At 34.2% G+C, this 18,076-nt stretch overlaps 4 protein-coding genes, 1 non-coding gene and 1 pseudogene across 8 annotated transcripts; 3 read left to right on the top strand and 3 right to left on the bottom strand.

Moving 5' to 3' along the window:
- Positions 1-4,729: 4,729 nt before the first annotated feature.
- On the bottom strand, positions 4,730-6,085 carry AT2G22200 (Integrase-type DNA-binding superfamily protein). Its single transcript, NM_127788.4, has one exon. The coding sequence runs from the start codon at positions 5,862-5,864 to the stop codon at positions 5,079-5,081; it is 786 nt and encodes a 261-aa protein (NP_179810.1). The 5' UTR covers positions 5,865-6,085; the 3' UTR covers positions 4,730-5,078.
- Positions 6,086-7,945: 1,860 nt separating this feature from the next.
- On the top strand, positions 7,946-11,013 carry AT2G22210 (annotated as a pseudogene; the record flags this gene model as incomplete). Its single annotated transcript has 1 exon — positions 7,946-11,013.
- Positions 11,014-11,465: 452 nt separating this feature from the next.
- AT2G22220 lies at positions 11,466-11,539 on the bottom strand. The gene has a single exon. It is a non-coding gene; the product is annotated as a tRNA-Ile (tRNA).
- Positions 11,540-11,586: 47 nt separating this feature from the next.
- On the top strand, positions 11,587-13,280 carry AT2G22230 (Thioesterase superfamily protein). Its single transcript, NM_127789.4, has 4 exons — positions 11,587-11,900; positions 11,978-12,038; positions 12,152-12,296; positions 12,830-13,280. The coding sequence occupies exons 1-4, from the start codon at positions 11,699-11,701 to the stop codon at positions 13,082-13,084; spliced, it is 663 nt and encodes a 220-aa protein (NP_565528.1). The 5' UTR covers positions 11,587-11,698; the 3' UTR covers positions 13,085-13,280.
- Positions 13,262-15,957, bottom strand: MIPS2 (myo-inositol-1-phosphate synthase 2). Of its 3 annotated transcripts, none has more exons than NM_127790.4 (7): positions 15,408-15,957; positions 15,238-15,306; positions 14,782-15,165; positions 14,373-14,715; positions 14,111-14,287; positions 13,823-14,011; positions 13,262-13,740 (listed from the first exon to the last, which is right to left on the bottom strand). In NM_127790.4, exons 1-7 carry the CDS (start codon positions 15,593-15,595, stop codon positions 13,558-13,560), a joined length of 1,533 nt encoding a protein of 510 aa, NP_179812.1. In that variant the 5' UTR covers positions 15,596-15,957; the 3' UTR covers positions 13,262-13,557. The 3 variants fall into 3 exon arrangements, with proteins under 3 accessions (NP_179812.1, NP_973509.1, NP_001324779.1); NM_201780.2 differs by having other exon boundaries at positions 14,782-15,163; positions 15,408-15,751; NM_001335785.1 differs by having other exon boundaries at positions 13,262-14,011; positions 15,408-15,927.
- On the top strand, positions 15,901-16,056 carry AT2G22241 (uncharacterized protein; the record flags this gene model as incomplete). The annotated part of the gene is made up of 1 exon (NM_001124888.1): positions 15,901-16,056. One exon carries the CDS (start codon positions 15,901-15,903, stop codon positions 16,054-16,056), a length of 156 nt encoding a protein of 51 aa, NP_001118360.1.
- Between the last annotated feature and the right edge of the window lie 2,020 nt (positions 16,057-18,076).

Below are 18,076 nucleotides of genomic sequence, written 5' to 3' on the forward strand. Positions count from 1 at the left end.
TTAATCGGTTTCATTTATTTTTGAAATATAATATTTAGTATAAAATATATATTATTGTAAAAACTAATCGTAAATAAATACATTTTTAAGTATCTTAAAAATAGCAAATAGGTAAAAATAACATTTTTAAAAAATCCACAAATGCCTACACTAAAAAATCTATAATTGATTCTATTCGTACTGGTTACCGACTTCACGTGCAACGAATCAAACTTGTCTCCACCCACAACGTGACCGATATCTACAGAGACATAGAGCAAGTACTATCCACTTCATCGAAAGATAGAAAAAAGTTCAAATTTTATCGTGACATTATCATCAATTAGGGTTTGCAGAAAAGGAACTTCTCAATTTCAAAATGAATTACCCAATAATGTAATAATCAATAGAGAAATGAAATGCTTAGAACTGCGACGTAAAAAACATGTAGGAAGATGTCGTGCATGAGGAATATATAACCTAATCATTATCATTTTACCTTTTTTTGTTCTTTTTGTTTAAGGATTCTATCATTTTACTTCTCGTCGTCTTTAGAAAAAATTTTTTTTTTCTAAAGAACAACCAAGCACCATTAATTAATTACCAGGACAGTTCAGTTCCTTTAAAAACAATTAGTGAATTTTAAAACAGATTCCTGATTTTTTTATTTTTTTTGCGCTAAAATCATGATGAAAAATATTTAATCTGGATCTGTTGTTCCTTGAGAACATGAACTTAATTATTAAAGGCTGCTAACGGAATCCTATCCCCAAACGCTCACCATAATTAAGATGGGATCGACACAAAAGAATCATCATGCCACGTGAATTCTTTCAACGGCCACAATAGTTTCTGCCTTGCAATCATTTCCTGGTATACTTTTTATCTACATTAGGGATTAAATGTCTCATCATACAGACCTACACCAAAACATTCTTTTTTTTTTATTGAAGTCTACATGTCAAAAGCTTGTGAAATTTTAAAATTACGTTGAACTGTGTGAAGATTTACTACATTTGTGAAAGTCATAGGGTTTGAATGGTAACATAGTACAGTTTTGTTCAAACTTTAACAGTTATCAATCACAAAAACTATTAAAAACGTTATAAAAAATTTTATTCTCATCTTTTTTGTACAGCTCTTTCTAACAGCTTTGCACTATATTCCGATAAAGCTAACAACTCTAATTAACAGTTAAAAAATTTGTACTGCTTTTGGTTACCAATCAGATCCATAATTTTTTCTCCGTATTTGATTTTGGATAGAAATACAACAAATGACACTGACACAAGTTCTATACTTTATATTTAAAATATTTAGAATAAACTTTTTGGGAGGCACTTGATGAAACACCAAGTTCCTTTATATGGTGGGAATCTTTGTCGGCAAAAGATAAAAGGAATGCCACAAGAAAGAACATTGCCCTTCACAGTTCATACCAAATCGGCAAGTATATATAGTGCAAAGTCTGCAAACACAACAATTATTTTCCCTATTGTTCGTAAGAAAATAAAATACTATAGTGGATTTTAAGGTTCACAGAAAAATTTAAATAGTATGCTACATTATTGTTAATACAGCTTTGAAATGTTTACGAGTTTCAGAAATGAAAAATACTATACGATTTTTTATATTTTTGTTTTAAATTAAATGAATAAGAAAAGAAATTTATATCAGACAAAATAAAATCCAGTTCAATCATTTTCGGCCCCTCGACTATATAAGGAAACTAAAAGAAATAAAGGAGAAATAGAAAGGTCGATGGCTTTAAGATTTTGGGAATAATAATTTAAAAGCATCAATAAAGTTGTTCTCAATATATTTAACATTCAATTCATCATGTTGTTATGAAATGGTTTCAAGGACAATACATAACACATACATAATTTTGTTTCCCAAGAAACAATTATAAATGTATCCAATTTCAATAGTGTAACGGGTATAATATCTCATACAAAACCTAAAGAGGAAATCATATTAAATTTTGGTCTCCAATAGGTCTATGCTCAAATTCTCTTAGATATTCTGAAAAAGAAAAAATAATCATAAAAGTTTAAAATGTAATCAAAAGAGATTATTGTTGATTTTGGCATTTTTACTATATTTTTTATTGTCAAACACTTAAAAATATACGTATTTATCAATTTCTTTGCAAAATTGCAAACTTTAATTTATATCAAATACTAAATCCTAAAAACAAATGAAACCGATTAACCTAAACATAACGAGTAAAACCAGTGTTCTAAAAATCACTACACGCTATTTTGGCGGTGATCTAGCGCTGCATGCCTAGTCGGTTTAAGCGGGAATTAGTCGGAAACTAGATGTTGTATATTTTATGTTTTTATAAATATTTAGGTTATACAATAAATGTAAACGATGAAATTAAGTAAAATTCTGATAGCCTAGTGGTACTAACAACCTACTAAATATCTAAATATCTGCAGCCCCTAGTTCGATGTTTTCAATTGCACTTTTCTCGAATTTTTTTTTTTAACTTAATAAAAAGGGAAAAATTAGTGTTTTCGTTATGGAGTCATCTTCTTCCCAAAATCCCTAATTGAGACAAGTTGTCTGCGTTTTCACAACTTGTTTTCCGTTTTTCTTCCAATTTTTTTATATCATTTTCTCATATAATTTAACCAAAATAGTACATATCTATAATTATTTTAAGGATTCATAGTCAAAAGCTAAAGTTTTAAGAAGATTTTCATTTTCACCGATTTAAGCAAAAATCGCGGCAGTCCATCCTCACCTAGCAACTCTTCGCCGTAATATGCCATCGAGACCAAATTTCAGAACATTTAGTAAAATACATGTTAAATCATATTTTTGTAACCTGCAAAAGGATAAATCCACAAATTATTTTAAAAAATGACAAAAACCACAAATGCCATTCAAAAAAATGGCAAATCCATAATTGGTTTCAACCAAAATACGACATTTGTACAAGTTTTATTTGCTCCATTTCAAATCATTCTAACAAATTTGTTATAAAAATATATATTATAGAATTAATTATTAGTTTTTTCTAAAAGCAACAATTATGTTTTACACTCGAAGTATGAAACACATTTGAATCCCCACATACTAATTTCTACAACAATTAATCTATAGTTTTAAATACAATCCAACTACAACCGTAACTAGTCGATCGGGCTTTTAATATTAAGGTATACATTATACATCAATTCCCACCCTCAAATATTATAAGTAAGTAAGTAATAACCAATAATGCTTGTGAAAATTTTAATAATGTCAATTTGCAACATAGCTTTTACTTTTCTTATATATCGGATCATATTTTTAAAATATCGATAGTATGTACAAGTTGCCATTTGTTTTTTATTTTGAGTGTAATCAGTAATGGTCTAATGGATAACATGGGCAATCATTGGGAAATGTTTCTCTAAAGCGGGATTAAATATATGCAAAAATTATTATGCAGATTATTATCGATTTCGGTTTTTTAACATGATCATCGTAATTTAGTATATATAAAAAAAATTGTTCATCGCATATCAATAAAGCACGAAGTCTAGATATACTTTCATGCTTTTAGCTAAAAATAAATTATTATGTGATCTGGTACAAGACTAGTAAAATCACTATTTAAAATGATTGATTCTGAATCATATTAAAAGAGTGATTTTGAAAAAGTTTGTTGCTGGAACAACAGTTTCACTTTCGAGTTTTCTTTAATTCTTTGAATGAATTCACATGAAAAGCAATTCATAATTGTAAAATTTATTTTTAAATGTAGTAAACCCCACCCACTGTTCATAAAAAAAAGAGAGGAAGGTAGTAGAGAATTGGGCAAATTTGCCAAGATAAATATATAAATTCCTATTGAATAACAAAATCAACTAGTGTCTGCATACAATATTATCTATGAATGGCTTAAAAGGAGAGTGTCTTAGATAACTCTTCACTTTCTCCAAAAGTCGCTAATCCTTAAAATGAATCACTTATGTTTTCCTCGATTTTCAGTCGATATAATCACTATATTCTACACGATCTATCAAACAAAACACACAACAAACGATAGACGATAGTGTTAATTTGCCAAATAAACGTCTTTAGCATCATAAATCAAGAACAAATGCAACAATAAACGATAGATTATATGGTTAATTTGCTAAATAACATTCAAGCTTATGCATAAGAGAACGAAGTGTGTTCATTTCTATAATTAAAAAACACAATGCAGGATGTAAAAGAAGAGTCACCAACCCCATAAAATAAGTAATCATGGCTTTTTTTTGTAGAATCAAAGGCACTCAACGGTATCAACGGAAACAGTTGGTGATGGAGATATTAGTGTTGGAATTATGCTTTTTCTACGTGTCTTGCATTAACCATAAACCTATTTTTTATCAATAACTTGACGCGATTTTTTAATTACTTAACTCAATATCTAAAAATTTGACAGTAACGTTATATAGAATTGAAAGGTACTCCATACTAACTACTAATATATAATTAACCATCATTTTGTGATTAAAAAAAATCAATACTCCTCACAAATATACCACCATATTGGAAAAAATATACTTAATCGTCTTTAGTCCTTACAATTCCATATCTTTTGGGCTTCGTATTTATATATCTTATCCAATCTTGATGTTGGGCACTAAAACAAGGCCGAGAAGGCCCAAAGGTATTTTGGCTCCGATTGGGTTGTCAAGAGTAGCTTCAAGTTGAAACAGAGGATTGAAAAATGAAATAAAATACATTCGTAAACTGAAATCAGGAATTAGCATGCATAATAAGAAACACAAAAAAAAGAAATACATTTGGTTTTAAAAAAGAGAGAACTAAAAGAAGAAATCAAGACTTCATTTTACAAACTTTGATCTCACTCTCATAAGTAGATGTGAGGATATAATACATAGCTTTTGAATACATAAACTTTCTCCGGTTTGTTGATGACGAGGACCTTAAAAACTTACCAAGCCAAACCAAACATGGAGATTAGCTACATAGTAAAACTCTATACGACCAACAAAGAAAACTAGGACAGATTCAAACCTAATAAACTCATCTGCAACTTGTTGAAAATTTCAGTTGCACAGAAGATTAATATAAAATAGAAGACTTTAAGAATTGGCCAGTTTACTAATTGCATCCCAATCAATCTCCACCGAAGGAAACTTCCGAAGCCCGAAACTTCCAATCTCTTCAAACTCAGTATCCGAGAAATCCAGGAATGTTTTATCCGACGATGAATATTCCGCCTGCGACTCATCCAACAACGAGGTCTCATCGCTTCTCGGTGACTCATTAGAGAGCTCATTTGTCTCCAAATGCTCTCTTTTAGGCAAGAAAAGCTCTGCTTTTGGCAGGAAAAGCTCTGTTTTATCTGAAACAGAGTAAACAGAGTACTCCTTTGTTTGATCAGAAACAGAGCAAATTTCCTCTGTTTTTCTCAAACTTTTGCAGATAGCTTGAAGCTTGGTATCAACAGAGGAAGGGAGAGGATTCATGTCTTCGTGTATGAGGTTTGGGAAGTTAAGCTTCGCGATATCTCCACGGAGCTGAAAAGCAGCTTGGTCGTAAGCTAAGGCGGCTTTTTCGGCGGTTTCGAATGTCCCGAGCCAGAGACGGGTCCGGTTCTTGGGCAAACGGATCTCAGCGACCCATTTCCCCCAGTGCCTTTGCCTTACGCCTCTGTAGAGATTCTTGGTTTTGGAGGTAGAAGGTGTTAAGTTCTTCATTCTGATACGGTTTGGAGAGAGGTTTGAGATTGTGCTACGTCTATGGTTAAGCTGGTTCTGAATCTGATGAATTTGGTATGGTGTGAGCTGGTTTAGACCGAGAGGCATAGATTTGTTTACACCGAAGCTCGTGTTTGGGACAGGGAAAGAAAGAGAAGCAGTTTCCATGAGAGGATTGAAATAGAGATCTTTGCTGCTTGTGAAGATATAAAGTTTGGATTTTTATAATACAAAGATGAAACCCTTTTGAAAGAAAAGACGACGAACAAAGAAATGGGTGAAATTGATCAAAACGAAACTTCAGGGTCAAGAAAAGAGAAACTCAAATTTTTAAGGTGAACTCGTGCTTCCTTTATTTTTTATATATAAAAAATCTCTCGTTATGTTGCTTGTTCTGAAGCTCTCCGCCTTTTAAAGGCCATTGAATTCGTCTGAATATTTAAGGCAATAATCGTTTTAATCAATCCATGGCCGGAGTAAACCAATAGGAAATTGCCATGTCTACATGTGCTTTGGATCTAGCCGTTTCCGGGGAATATAATATAGGGGCTATATGGGGCAAGTTCTCTATAATATGTGGGTTTTCGGTTGTGAATTTAGACATGTTTTACTTTGAAGTTGAACACGTAATATATGACTCAATGTTGGAGGATAATTTGTTGTACCAATATTCTGTATGATGGAAATGGAGCTTAAAAATCAAATTAATCACAACTTCCACAAGTTGAAAATTTAAAAATTTGTTTAGTGACCTAATCATGTAACTATACTTTTAGATGAATACTCAAGTCTATTTGTAAGATTATATGTTGTTAGAAATTTTCAAAAAATATATATATGATGATAAGGTTGAAGATAAAGTGGTGAAAGTTTAACACACATGGTTGGTTGGGGAGTTATTGTAGCTACATGCTTTCCACATTTAATTTCTTTTTTCGAACTTTTATTTAATAATATATACAGAATATATACCCTGAAAAAAACTAATTAATTGATTAACAATATTATTATTTAGATATAGAATTTTGTAGGAGCTAGAAAATAAAAACAAATGAATTGTTGATTCTAGGATTCGTTGAAAGGCCAATTTGCTTTCCAACCATTTAACGATCAAGTGAAAGGACCAATAACTCTTGGAATATGGCACCTTTTATATTATGAACATTTTACTTTCATTTGGACAAATATATTAAAAGCTAATTGCATGGAAATTCTCTCCGCAGTGCGTTTTCCGTTTCCGAAACATTTCAGAAAACGGAAACTCTTGGAAATTCGATGGAAATTCACAAAAACGCGTTTCCTAAAATTTTATATTTGGAAACACGATGAAATTTTTTATATTTTAGAAACGCAAAAAATCTTATTTTTTTACTTTGGAAACTTAATAATAATAAAAGTTTGGAAAGATAAAGATTTAACTAATTTTGGGAGACTCAAGTTTTAAGATCTTTCTCTCGACGAATCAAATCTCATGTGCTTCATATGATTTTTAATGGAACTAATGAAAATGATGGTCTAAATATTTGATATTACGCTTTTTAATCTTTATTTTTAAGAATTTTACTTTATCTATTTGATATTTATGTTTTAGATTTTTGTTGTTTAAAATATATATATATATATATATATATATGTCTAAGTTTCCAAAACGTTTGCGTTCCTTAATTTTAAAAAAAAATTGTTTTCGGTTTTCGAAACGTTTCGTTTCCGTGTTTCCGTTTCTGTTGCTATGCAACATAGATTAAAAGTACGAGGTAGATAGAAAAAAATAGGAATAGGTTATTGTTGGTTTATACTTTATAATCGTATTACGCCCATGATATGACAGTATATCGAACCGGTAATTGGAAAGTTAATTCCCAAAGAATACGATTATACTAAGATGAAAAGATGATTGTAGAGAGACAAAAAAAGAGCTTTGATGAGCTTTGTGCCCATTGACACAAAGAGAACTTTAGATGGATAAAAAGAACGTTTTATAGAGAGAAAGCTTTGAAAGAACAAAAGGAAAAGCAATTGAACGTTGATTTGTGGTTGATTTCCAATCTCTACATTGATTACCAGTCAATTCCGTGACAAATTTGTTACTAAATTGGCTAAGATATGTGTTCTGGTTTAATGCTTCCGCATAATAGAATAACAATTATAATACTAATAACATCATCCATGTGAGTATTTTTTTCTTCTTCTTTCTTTTTTTTTTGGAATGAAAATGATCCATGCGAATGTTGGTGTGACAAATAAATATGTTATTAAAATATTTACAGATTATGTGATTTATTATGTAATTTAATATGTGGTCCAGTCATAAAATCGATTCGTTTGCTAAACTCCACTAGATTTCTCCTTTGTAAAGTTTCACGTTACATATTGATTCATCATGAATCAATTACTATGGGTTTAGTCCATTTACGCTTCTTGCGGTTGTTCAGTCAACTTTCCTCAAATCAAATTATGGTACTTATAAGAAATCTTTTGGTACCAAAAGAGTAGACAAGTTTGGATGGTATTAGGAGATACAAATACCAAATATTTTCACGCTTCAACTAAACAAAGGCGGGCTAGGAACAGAATAATTGGTATCCTCGATCAAAATAGAGTGTGGGTTGATAATGAAGAAGGTATCGAGAAAGTCGCCGTGAGCTACTTTGATAACTTCTTTTCTTCCTCGGTTTCGAGAGATCCCACTAATGTCCTTAAAGATGTCCATGTTGCGGTTACTCCAAGGATGAACGAGGCTCTAACCAAGGAGGTTACAGAAGAGGAGGTGAAAAGAGCTTTATTCTCATTAAACCCGGGAAAAGCACCAGGATCAGACGGGATGATGGCACTTTTTTACCAACGTTTTTGGGACATTATAAAAGGTGATCTCACCAATTTGGTGAAGAATTTCTTTAGATCTGGTATCTTTGATGGAAAGCTAAATGAGACCAACATTTGCCTTATCCCAAAAGGGGATAGGCCTAGGGAAATGTCTGGTTTCCGTCCTATTAGTTAATGTAATGTAAGCTATAAAGTGGTGTCAAAAATTCTGAGTCTACGCCTCAAGAAGTTTCTTCCAGAGCTTATATCCGAGACACAATCCGCGTTTGTAGCGGGACGATTAATCACTGATAATATTTTTATTGCTCAAGAAAATTTTCACGCACTCCGTTCTAACCCATCGAACCGAAAGAATTTTATGGCACTCAAAACTGATATGAGCAAGGCCTATGATAGAGTAGAGTGAGATTTTCTACGTGCATTAATGGAAAAAATGGGTTTTGACCCAAGATGGATTGGTTGGATAATGCAGTGCATTACATCAGTGACTTATAGGGTCTTGTTAAACGGCGATCCAAAAGGGTTTCAGGGCAAGAGATTAACCTAGCAAAATCATCCATTATGTTTGGTAATGAGGTTTCCCCTTCTATTCGACAAGAGATAAAGACAAGAATGGGGATTTCGCAAGAAGGTGGTATGGAAACTTATCTAGGACTCCCTGAAAAGATTCATGGATCCAAAGCTCAAGTCTTTGCTTTTGCGAGAGATAGATTACAAACAAGGGTAAACACGTGGACATCCAAATTTCTCTCCAAAGGAGGGAAAGAAGTGCTGATCAAATCTCAAGCCCAAGCCCTTCCGACATATGTTATGTCGTGCTTCCTCCTACCAAAAGCGGTTACTTCCAAGCTAAGTAGTGCGATCGCCAAATTTTGGTGGAGTAACAAAGCGGATAGTAAAGGGTTACATTGGATTGCATGGGACCAACTATGTACTCAACTATCTGATGGGGGTCTAGGATTCAGGACCCTTGAAGACTTTAACTCGCACTTTTGGCGAAGCAATTATGGCGACTCTTAAGATTCCCGGACTCCCTCCTTAGTCGAATCCTTAAGGGAAGATACTTCAGATATAGTAGCCCATTAGAGATTACAGTATCCAATCGGCCATCGTATGGCTGGAGGAGTATGCTTGCTGCCAAACATGTTCTCAAGGCCGGGATTCGTAGGACCATTGGGTCGGGTTTTGAGACTTGTATTTGGACTGATCCATGGATCCCAGATATCTCCCCAAGACCACCGAAAGGTCTAGCTACGGATAGAAAACCTCTGATCTATGTAAATACCTTGATTGATTTTGAAACGAAACAGTGGAAAGTAGATCGGTTACGTGAGCTCTTCCCCCCCAAAGATATTACCCTCATTTTAGGGATAAAACCGAGCTTAAATGCCTCGCGAGATGGATATAGTTGGACTATGACCAAATCAGGTAATTATACCGTCAAGACAGGATATGAAGCCGCGAGAGCTATCTCTCGCCCGTCTTGTGACCACCCTTTTCAGGGACCTAGTGTTTCAGCACTAAAGGCGCAAGCGTGGAAGTTAAAAACTACACGAAAGCTTAAGCATTTTGTGTGGCAATGTGTGTCAGGTTGTTTGGCAACATGTCAACGACTACATTTTCGCCATATTGGTAGAGATAAAAAGTGTCCCAGATGTGGGGCTAATGAGGAAACCATCAACCATTTGCTATTTGATTGTCCACCAGCGAGACAAGTCTGGGCTTTGTCCGGTATTCCCTCCTCTCTATCTAGGTTTCCGTCGCCCTCTATATACAATAATCTGGATTATTTGTATTGGAGAGCAAAGGAGATTGGAGCTAGCGAGGAGAGCCTACGGATTTTTCCGTGGATCATGTGGTATATTTGGAAAGCGCGAAATCGAAAGATTTTTGAAAATATTTGCGTCCAACCTCAAGACACTTTAGGATTGGCAATCCAAGAGGAAGAAGTTTGGAGGAGAGCCAACATGAGAGAGGAGCAAGTGGAGGAGACGGTGCCATGTTTGCAAGTCCCAATTTTACCTTTGGACGTTCCAGTGTGCTTTATTGATGGGTCGTGGCATGTATCTGAACCTCGAAGTGGTCATGGGTGGATATTGAACATCGGGGAAAGACTGTTACACTTGGGATTGAAGGGATCACGACGTTGTTTATCACCGCTTCACGCGGAATTAGACACATTAGTTTGGGCCTTGAAGTGCATGGTGGGATTGTCGATATCGAGGGTACAAGTTATGACGGATTGCTCAGATCTTATCACCATGGTTAATACCCCGGAGGAGTGGCCTAATTTTGCATCGGAGCTAGAAGATTTCAAGATTTTTAGAGATAAACTTGTATCTTTAAATATTAACTACGTTCCTCGAACTAGTAATATTCGTGCAGATTACCTTGCAAAATGTGCAAGAGCACACGGATTCTGTTTTTCCCATGTAAGTTCAACGATTCCCGATTGGCTCTCTTTAGAGGAGAGCTTATATCCGTAGAATAATAGATGGAGTTAGATCGAGAAAAAAAAAAAAAAAAATTATGGTACTTATAAAGTTTAAATAACTATAAGCATTAAAGCATATATATTAAGCATCATTTGTTATGGTATTTAATTTTAAAAACTAGTTGACTTTTTAAATTGTCAACTCTCACCACAACTAATGGTCAAGATAATCTAAAACAATGCTAAAAAGGTCATGAACCCTGACCTAATTTTGTGGATCCAGCTAAAGATGTGATTATTTTTTATAAATTAGTCAACTGGAACAAATTTCATATACTGGCACCTAGTCTATGTGCCTTTGGTTATGCACAAATGCAACTCTAAAATCGTAAAAATCGGTGACTTTTTAAAATGAGTTTGGTTAGCGGTTCGATTCGGTTCATCAAAAGGAACAGTCAACCTTGTTTGTTCCAAAAAAAGGCTACGAAGGACCAAAAAAAGAAAAAAAGAAATGGCCTATACAGGGATCGAACCTGTGACCTTCGCGTTATTAGCACGACGCTCTAACCAACTGAGCTAATAGGCCACTTGTTATATTGTTTCCATTGTATGAATATATTCAAAACCTATGAATTTGTCACTATCTCTGCTTCAACTAACACAAACCTTTGTACTCTCCGCTCCTTCACCTGCAAAAACAACATCTCTCACATTCTCTCTAAACTCTCTTCACTGTTACTCGACAATGGCTACTACTTCTAACTCGGTACTTTTCCTAAGTTCTGACTCACTGATTCATCATCATCATCATCAACCTCTCCATCTATCTTCCTCCAGATCTCACTCTGTTTCTCTCCCACCCAACAAGCGATCCAATTCTCTCACGCTTCGTTGTTCAACAAATGGCGATAGCACCTCAACCGAAAAGGAAACACCAATCGAACTCAGTAAGATTTTTCTCTCGATTTCTAATGTTTCCGACATTCGTCATTCTCTTACTCAATCTGTTTCTCTTAATCCCCAGAATTCCCAGCATTTCCAACGGTAATGGACATTAACCAAATCAGAGAGATATTGCCTCACAGGTATAAAATATTCATAAGACTTCAACTTTCGGTGATTTGATGAGTTTTCGTTGAAACCCATGTTTGAAGTTTTGATCTTTCTGGAATTTGACATTATGGTTCTTGGATTTTAGGTTTCCGTTTCTGCTGGTAGATAGAGTGATAGAGTATACGCCTGGTGTTTCAGCTGTAGCTATTAAGAATGTCACCATCAATGACAATTTCTTCCCTGGCCATTTCCCTGAACGACCAATCATGCCTGGTGTTCTCATGATTGAGGTAATAATAATCGTTTAAAGTTGCAAACTTTTGTCCTCAAGAAGATCAAATATTTTGTAATTGATATGTTAGCTGTTGTATTCCTTTCAAAATGCTTTAATGTTCGCTACTGTTTTAATCGAAGATGGATGTTAACTATGATAAGAGGTTAATGATCTGCTAGTTTGGATTCTGAATCCTGATAGATTAGCGCGAGATCTTCACCTGGTTGGTAATTGAATTGTCCTTCTGTGGTCTGATAGAGTGATGAGTATATTATAGTTGAGGGACTTCAACTTCACTTTGCTAAAAACTTGATCCAAAATGTGTGAAGCTATCTGCAGCTTTGATACTGAAAACTCGAGTCTGCGTAGTAGAAATATGCAACTTTAAGCTTGAAAGAGGTTAATGATCTCGCTAATTTGGTAGAGGTTTTGGATTCTGAATCCCGATAGAGGATCACAGATCCTCTATAAAAAAGATAACCGCCATATGGTTGAGTATTAATGTCTTGAAGATCATTTCACTGAAAAGTCAGAGTTTGTGTATTGCAGGCAATGGCGCAAGTCGGAGGTATAGTAATGCTGCAGCCGGAAGTAGGAGGCTCTCAAGATAACTTCTTCTTTGCTGGTATTGATAAAGTGAGATTTCGCAAACCAGTGATTGCAGGAGACACGCTAGTCATGAGGATGACTCTTCTCAAGTTCCAGAAGCGGTTCGGGCTCGCTAAAATGGAAGGTAAAGCTTATGTGGGTGGTGCTCTGGTGTGTGAAGGCGAGTTCATGATGGTTTCTGCTGGTAGTTCTTGATCTCACCCATTAATGGTCTCACTTCCCACATGTGGACTCTTCTTATGCTTCTTCTGTTATTCGAAAATCTAGACAAGACAGCTTTATGTTTTCGACATTTATATGAGCTACTTTTGCCCTTCGTGTCTTTATTGCTGTCTCCAATTTATGAACATTCATAAGATACAAATACAGAGATTTTGATTTTGAAAATCCATATTCATAGATCATAAGTTTGGTTATATTACAAGGAGACACAAGCATAATTACTTAAATCTTTTACACATTTGATCCAAAAGCTTAGCTAATCTTCTCACCAAATAAACCGACCAGATCCATATCACACAAGTTAACCCTAAGCTTATCCATATTATCCGTCACACACACATTCATATAATATACATACAAAATGATATATATAAATGAAACAATGGAGCAGTGTCCTTCATATCCTAAGGTCATCTTAGGTACCTTTACTTCTTCTTCCTCATCCTTCACTTGTACTCCATGATCATGTTGTTCTCTGGCGCAAGCCCAACACATGCCCTAAGAATGTTTTCCAGCATTGCCCGCTGCTTCGACAGAGCGTTAACCACCGGTGTTCCGGGCGGTACAAGAGGTGCCTTTGTGAGGTAACTGAGTATGGTAGCTACCGGGTGGAAAGAGTGAAACTTCCCCTGAAAGAGAATAGATTCAAACATGAAAAAAAAAAACTCACCAATCTCGAGTTTCTTGGTAACTAACTAACGGAATACAAACCTCTCCTTCAGCTTTAAATTGGATTCTGGTGCTGAGTTCAGCGAGAAGGACAAGATCCAAGATAATTGGTGCAGCCAAGAGAGAGTCCTCACAAGTGTTATGCAACACTATAGTGTTCCTCCCTCCCATGAATATCTCAGACGTGTACTCATCCATTGCTCTTTTACTATCCGCAACATATGGCACATACTGCAAAACATTCAGAACAATAGCAGGATTTAAGACTTTAAAATGTACTTAAAAAGAAAGGAGGAATTGATCACTCTGGCCTCTGATTCAAAATCAAACCTTGATGACAACGACATGGTCAGGGTGTTCACCAGGCTCAAAGAGGATGCCATTACTAGCTACCATGTCGTCTACAACATTGCTCTTTGAAATCTCCTTAGAGCGGAAAGTCTGTGGCGCTGAGAGGTTCATCCCGTCGTTGTTTCCCAAATGATTATAGCTCACAATCGAAGTAGGCTGCCACAAAATCCATTCTTAGTTCCTTCACTAACAGAAGAGAAGCAAGTTAGGTTACTTGATAAACAAGCTTTAATTCTATTACCTTAATGCCAGCTCCAACAAGGAAATCAACCAAAACGGATTTCATCTTAGTCTGACCACTCTTGAAATCATCCCCACCAATCAAACAATTCTTCGATATAGCCAATTCGATAAGACCGGGGACAAAAGTATTCTGAGGACTCCCATTGATGAAAGGAATGCCTTCAAGAACACAAGCAATCGCATACAACGTAGACGGCGAGATCTCAGACTCGTCCTTTTCAACAGAAGCCAATAGATTCTCCGTCGTATCGTTAAGTCCTACAATCACATTGCTATAACGCTCTGTGTTTGCAGTCCATAACACAACCAACTTATCCACTTTGTTCTTCTCCTTAAACTCCCTAAAAATATTCAAACACATCAATACACTAACTAACTAACTAATTTTGCTATGTAAGACTATATACCTCATGTCCTTGATGATGTGATCAACTTGTTCCTTCTTGGTACCTTTGATCACGCTATTAGCACGTGAACCTTGATTAGCAGCGATGAAATCAGGGTCATAGATACCAGGAAGTGGGATCATGTTCTCCATGTAAGGTCTAAGTTGTTTCTGCAGATCAATATCAAGAACTCTAGCTCTAGCCATAGCGTCTGCTAAATTCATGTCACTTATATCCCAACCACCAAACACAACATCCTCTGGATTCACCATTGGAAGAAGACTCTTGAAAGGAGCATAGATCTCTTCACCATTGTAAGAGCCAACACGAATCGATGAAGCTTGAGTAAGTGAACCAAAGTAATTAGCTTGTTGCACTTTGTCTTTAGTCGCCCACGATATTCCTCTACAACATAATTTTACCAAATTCAAAAACCAAAGTCAAAGATTGCATATAAAGTGTTTGTTTTTAACTCACTCTTTGTTAGCAATGACACCAGCGGTTAGTGTTGATCCATTGTTTCCTCCCCAACCAACAAGCATAACCCTATCCACGCAAAAAGTTTCAAAATGTGAATGTTAACACCGACCCAGATGAATTCGTGATTTAAAATTCCAAAAGAAGTGAAAGATTTGGATTTTATTTACCCTAATTTGGGGACACGAGTGTCTGTTTTGAAATCGTATTTGACAGTCTTTGGCTTCACGACCCATTGATATGTACCGTTACGATTCTCGTGGACGACCTCTGTTGTTTCGTAATCGTACACCGAATTGATCTCATTCTCTGTGTATTTGACATTTGGACTCTCTACTTTGAAGCTCTCGATGAACATTTTCTCTGGGTTTTGAAAAGCTTTGTGTTTGGTGGTTGTGTGTGTGATCTCGAATCGACGAACAAGAGCGTGGATATATAGACGAGAGACAGAGGAGGGAGGACACGTGGCGGGTTTCGATGTTATCGGTGGAATGGAGATGGTTCGAGCCCAGTCTAAAAGCCCAGAGAGGACGAGAACCACTAAAAGAGTCGAATTCGAGAATGTGAGAGACACGTTGGAAATTGGGTTCAGACACGTGGCGTGATTAACGTGAAGACAAGTTTCTTTGTAAATCTGTGAACACACTCGAAGACACCCGAGGGATGAGGAAGAAGAAGCGGTTGTTGTCGTGGGACACTGCAGTTAAACGACATCGTTTGGCCACTGAGAAACGCGTGGGTGCCAAGCGCGATCTGTTGTTTGGAAGCTGTATGGACACGTGGCAAAGATGTGGTGTCACGTTTCGTGATGGCGCGTGAGAGACCAATTTTTGAACTAGGGCCTAGTAGTAGTGCGTAGGTCCTTCAACAATAATTATTGACTTACTTTGTACTGGAGATGGTAAATGTTTTTTTTTTACCACAGGAGATGGTAAAATATTTTTCGCCATTTTTGCACTTTGGTTTGGATAAAATCTAGATGCATGTAATGTAAATAAACGTTACTAAAAAATAGTCAATAGAATTCAACTAGGTTTTTAAGGTATTGTGATTTTGTGAAGATAGATATTTTCAAATTTTCACTAATTAATATAGGTAGAATATGAAAATCAAGTTCGATGGGACTATATGAACTATTTAATCAAAATTTTGCGTGAAATGACAACTCGTTGATACATAAATCTATGAAACAAAGAACAAATTCTAATGTAATTTGAATCGTTCGATAGTCGATGAAGGTTGTAACTAATGGAATTCCAAGAAAATGCAATTTGCTATATTGTACACGTGAATTTATCTAACATATTAATTAGTGTGTTTCGTTTTTCTGTACATGTGTTGTAGATGTAAGAAAAAATTCACTATAATTATGGTTCAAGTAGAATTGTTTGTTATGAAGAATATGTTGCAAAACCTTTTATTTGCTGTGAAGTCTTTTGCGAAGATGTTTACAAGTGATCAGTGATGCATGTAGTTTAAGTTTCCATCATAGGTGACGATGTGTATTTTTTTTATACTCTAATCTATGTCGTATACGTCTATGATATACAGTAGAACCTCTATAAATTAATACTTTATAAATTAATAACTTCTATAAATTAATAAATTTTTCCGGTCCGAACTTGAGACCAGTATAAAAAGTGACACAAATCGATAAATTAATAAGATAATAAATTTTTTGAAAGTGCTATGTAAATATATGATCCCATCAATATCATAAATTAATAATTGTATAAATGTATTATATATATATATATACATTTTAGCAAATAAATCCTGGACTTCGACTTATTTACAATTTACTGCCATTAGCATTAAATCTTTTTTCCAAAATAATTAATTTTACTTTAAATTTTTGATTTAAATTGTCAATCACATTATCAATCAAATTTAATCCCACCAAACTTCAAATCAATCCCTTAAAATTAGCATAAACATATTTGTTAACAATATTTTAAAACAAAGTTTTTTGTTAAATAAATATTATTCTTACTAAACGTTTTTTGTTTAAATAAATAAATTTTGTATTTGAACTTATTTATAATGTCATGTCACTGACATTAATTATTTATTAATGAAAATATTTAATTAAAGATTTAAATCTTCTAAATCCTTGCTTTAAGAGTTATTGTGTCATTACCTTATAAACAAAAATATTAATTTTTTAAATATTATTATTTATATATTTAGAATTTATAAAACATTATTAATATTTAAACTTATAAATAGTTTGAAATATTACAATTTTTTAACATCATTATATAATATATAGAGTTTAAAAAACATCTTAATTTTTTCCGTCATATTTTATGATTCAAAATTTTAAAAATGAACATATATTAACCAATTAGCAAAAAATGTGTGGGTTCAACGTCCCGCATCGACAAAAAAATTTAGACAATGATTTATAAACATATCATAAATAAGATCAACATTAATATAAATAAATGGTTTTTTTACGGAACGGGTTTGGCAGGACGTTACTTAATAACAATTGTAAACTATAAAATAAAAATATATTATAGATAGATACAATTTGCAAAAAAAAATTATACTAACTTTAAAAAGATAAATTGTCACCGCGGGATAAAATTTAGTTTATATATATTATATGTAAAAAAAATCTGTAAAATATATTTTCTAATAATTTTTTGCTTAAATTCATAATTGTTCTTTGTTTGACTATAGTTTTCATATTTTAGTGTATCAAAACTTTTGGTGTTTTTTGGTAGTCATTATTATTATGTTATACTTGTAACTGGTTCTAGAAAGTTATTTTCTATAATGAAAAAAATCTTATAAATTTTTTAAAAAAGTTACTAAATTAAGAAAATCTCTG

This window comes from Arabidopsis thaliana, chromosome 2 (genome assembly GCF_000001735.4).
Source record: "Arabidopsis thaliana chromosome 2, partial sequence".
Taxonomy (NCBI): Eukaryota; Viridiplantae; Streptophyta; class Magnoliopsida; order Brassicales; family Brassicaceae; genus Arabidopsis; species Arabidopsis thaliana.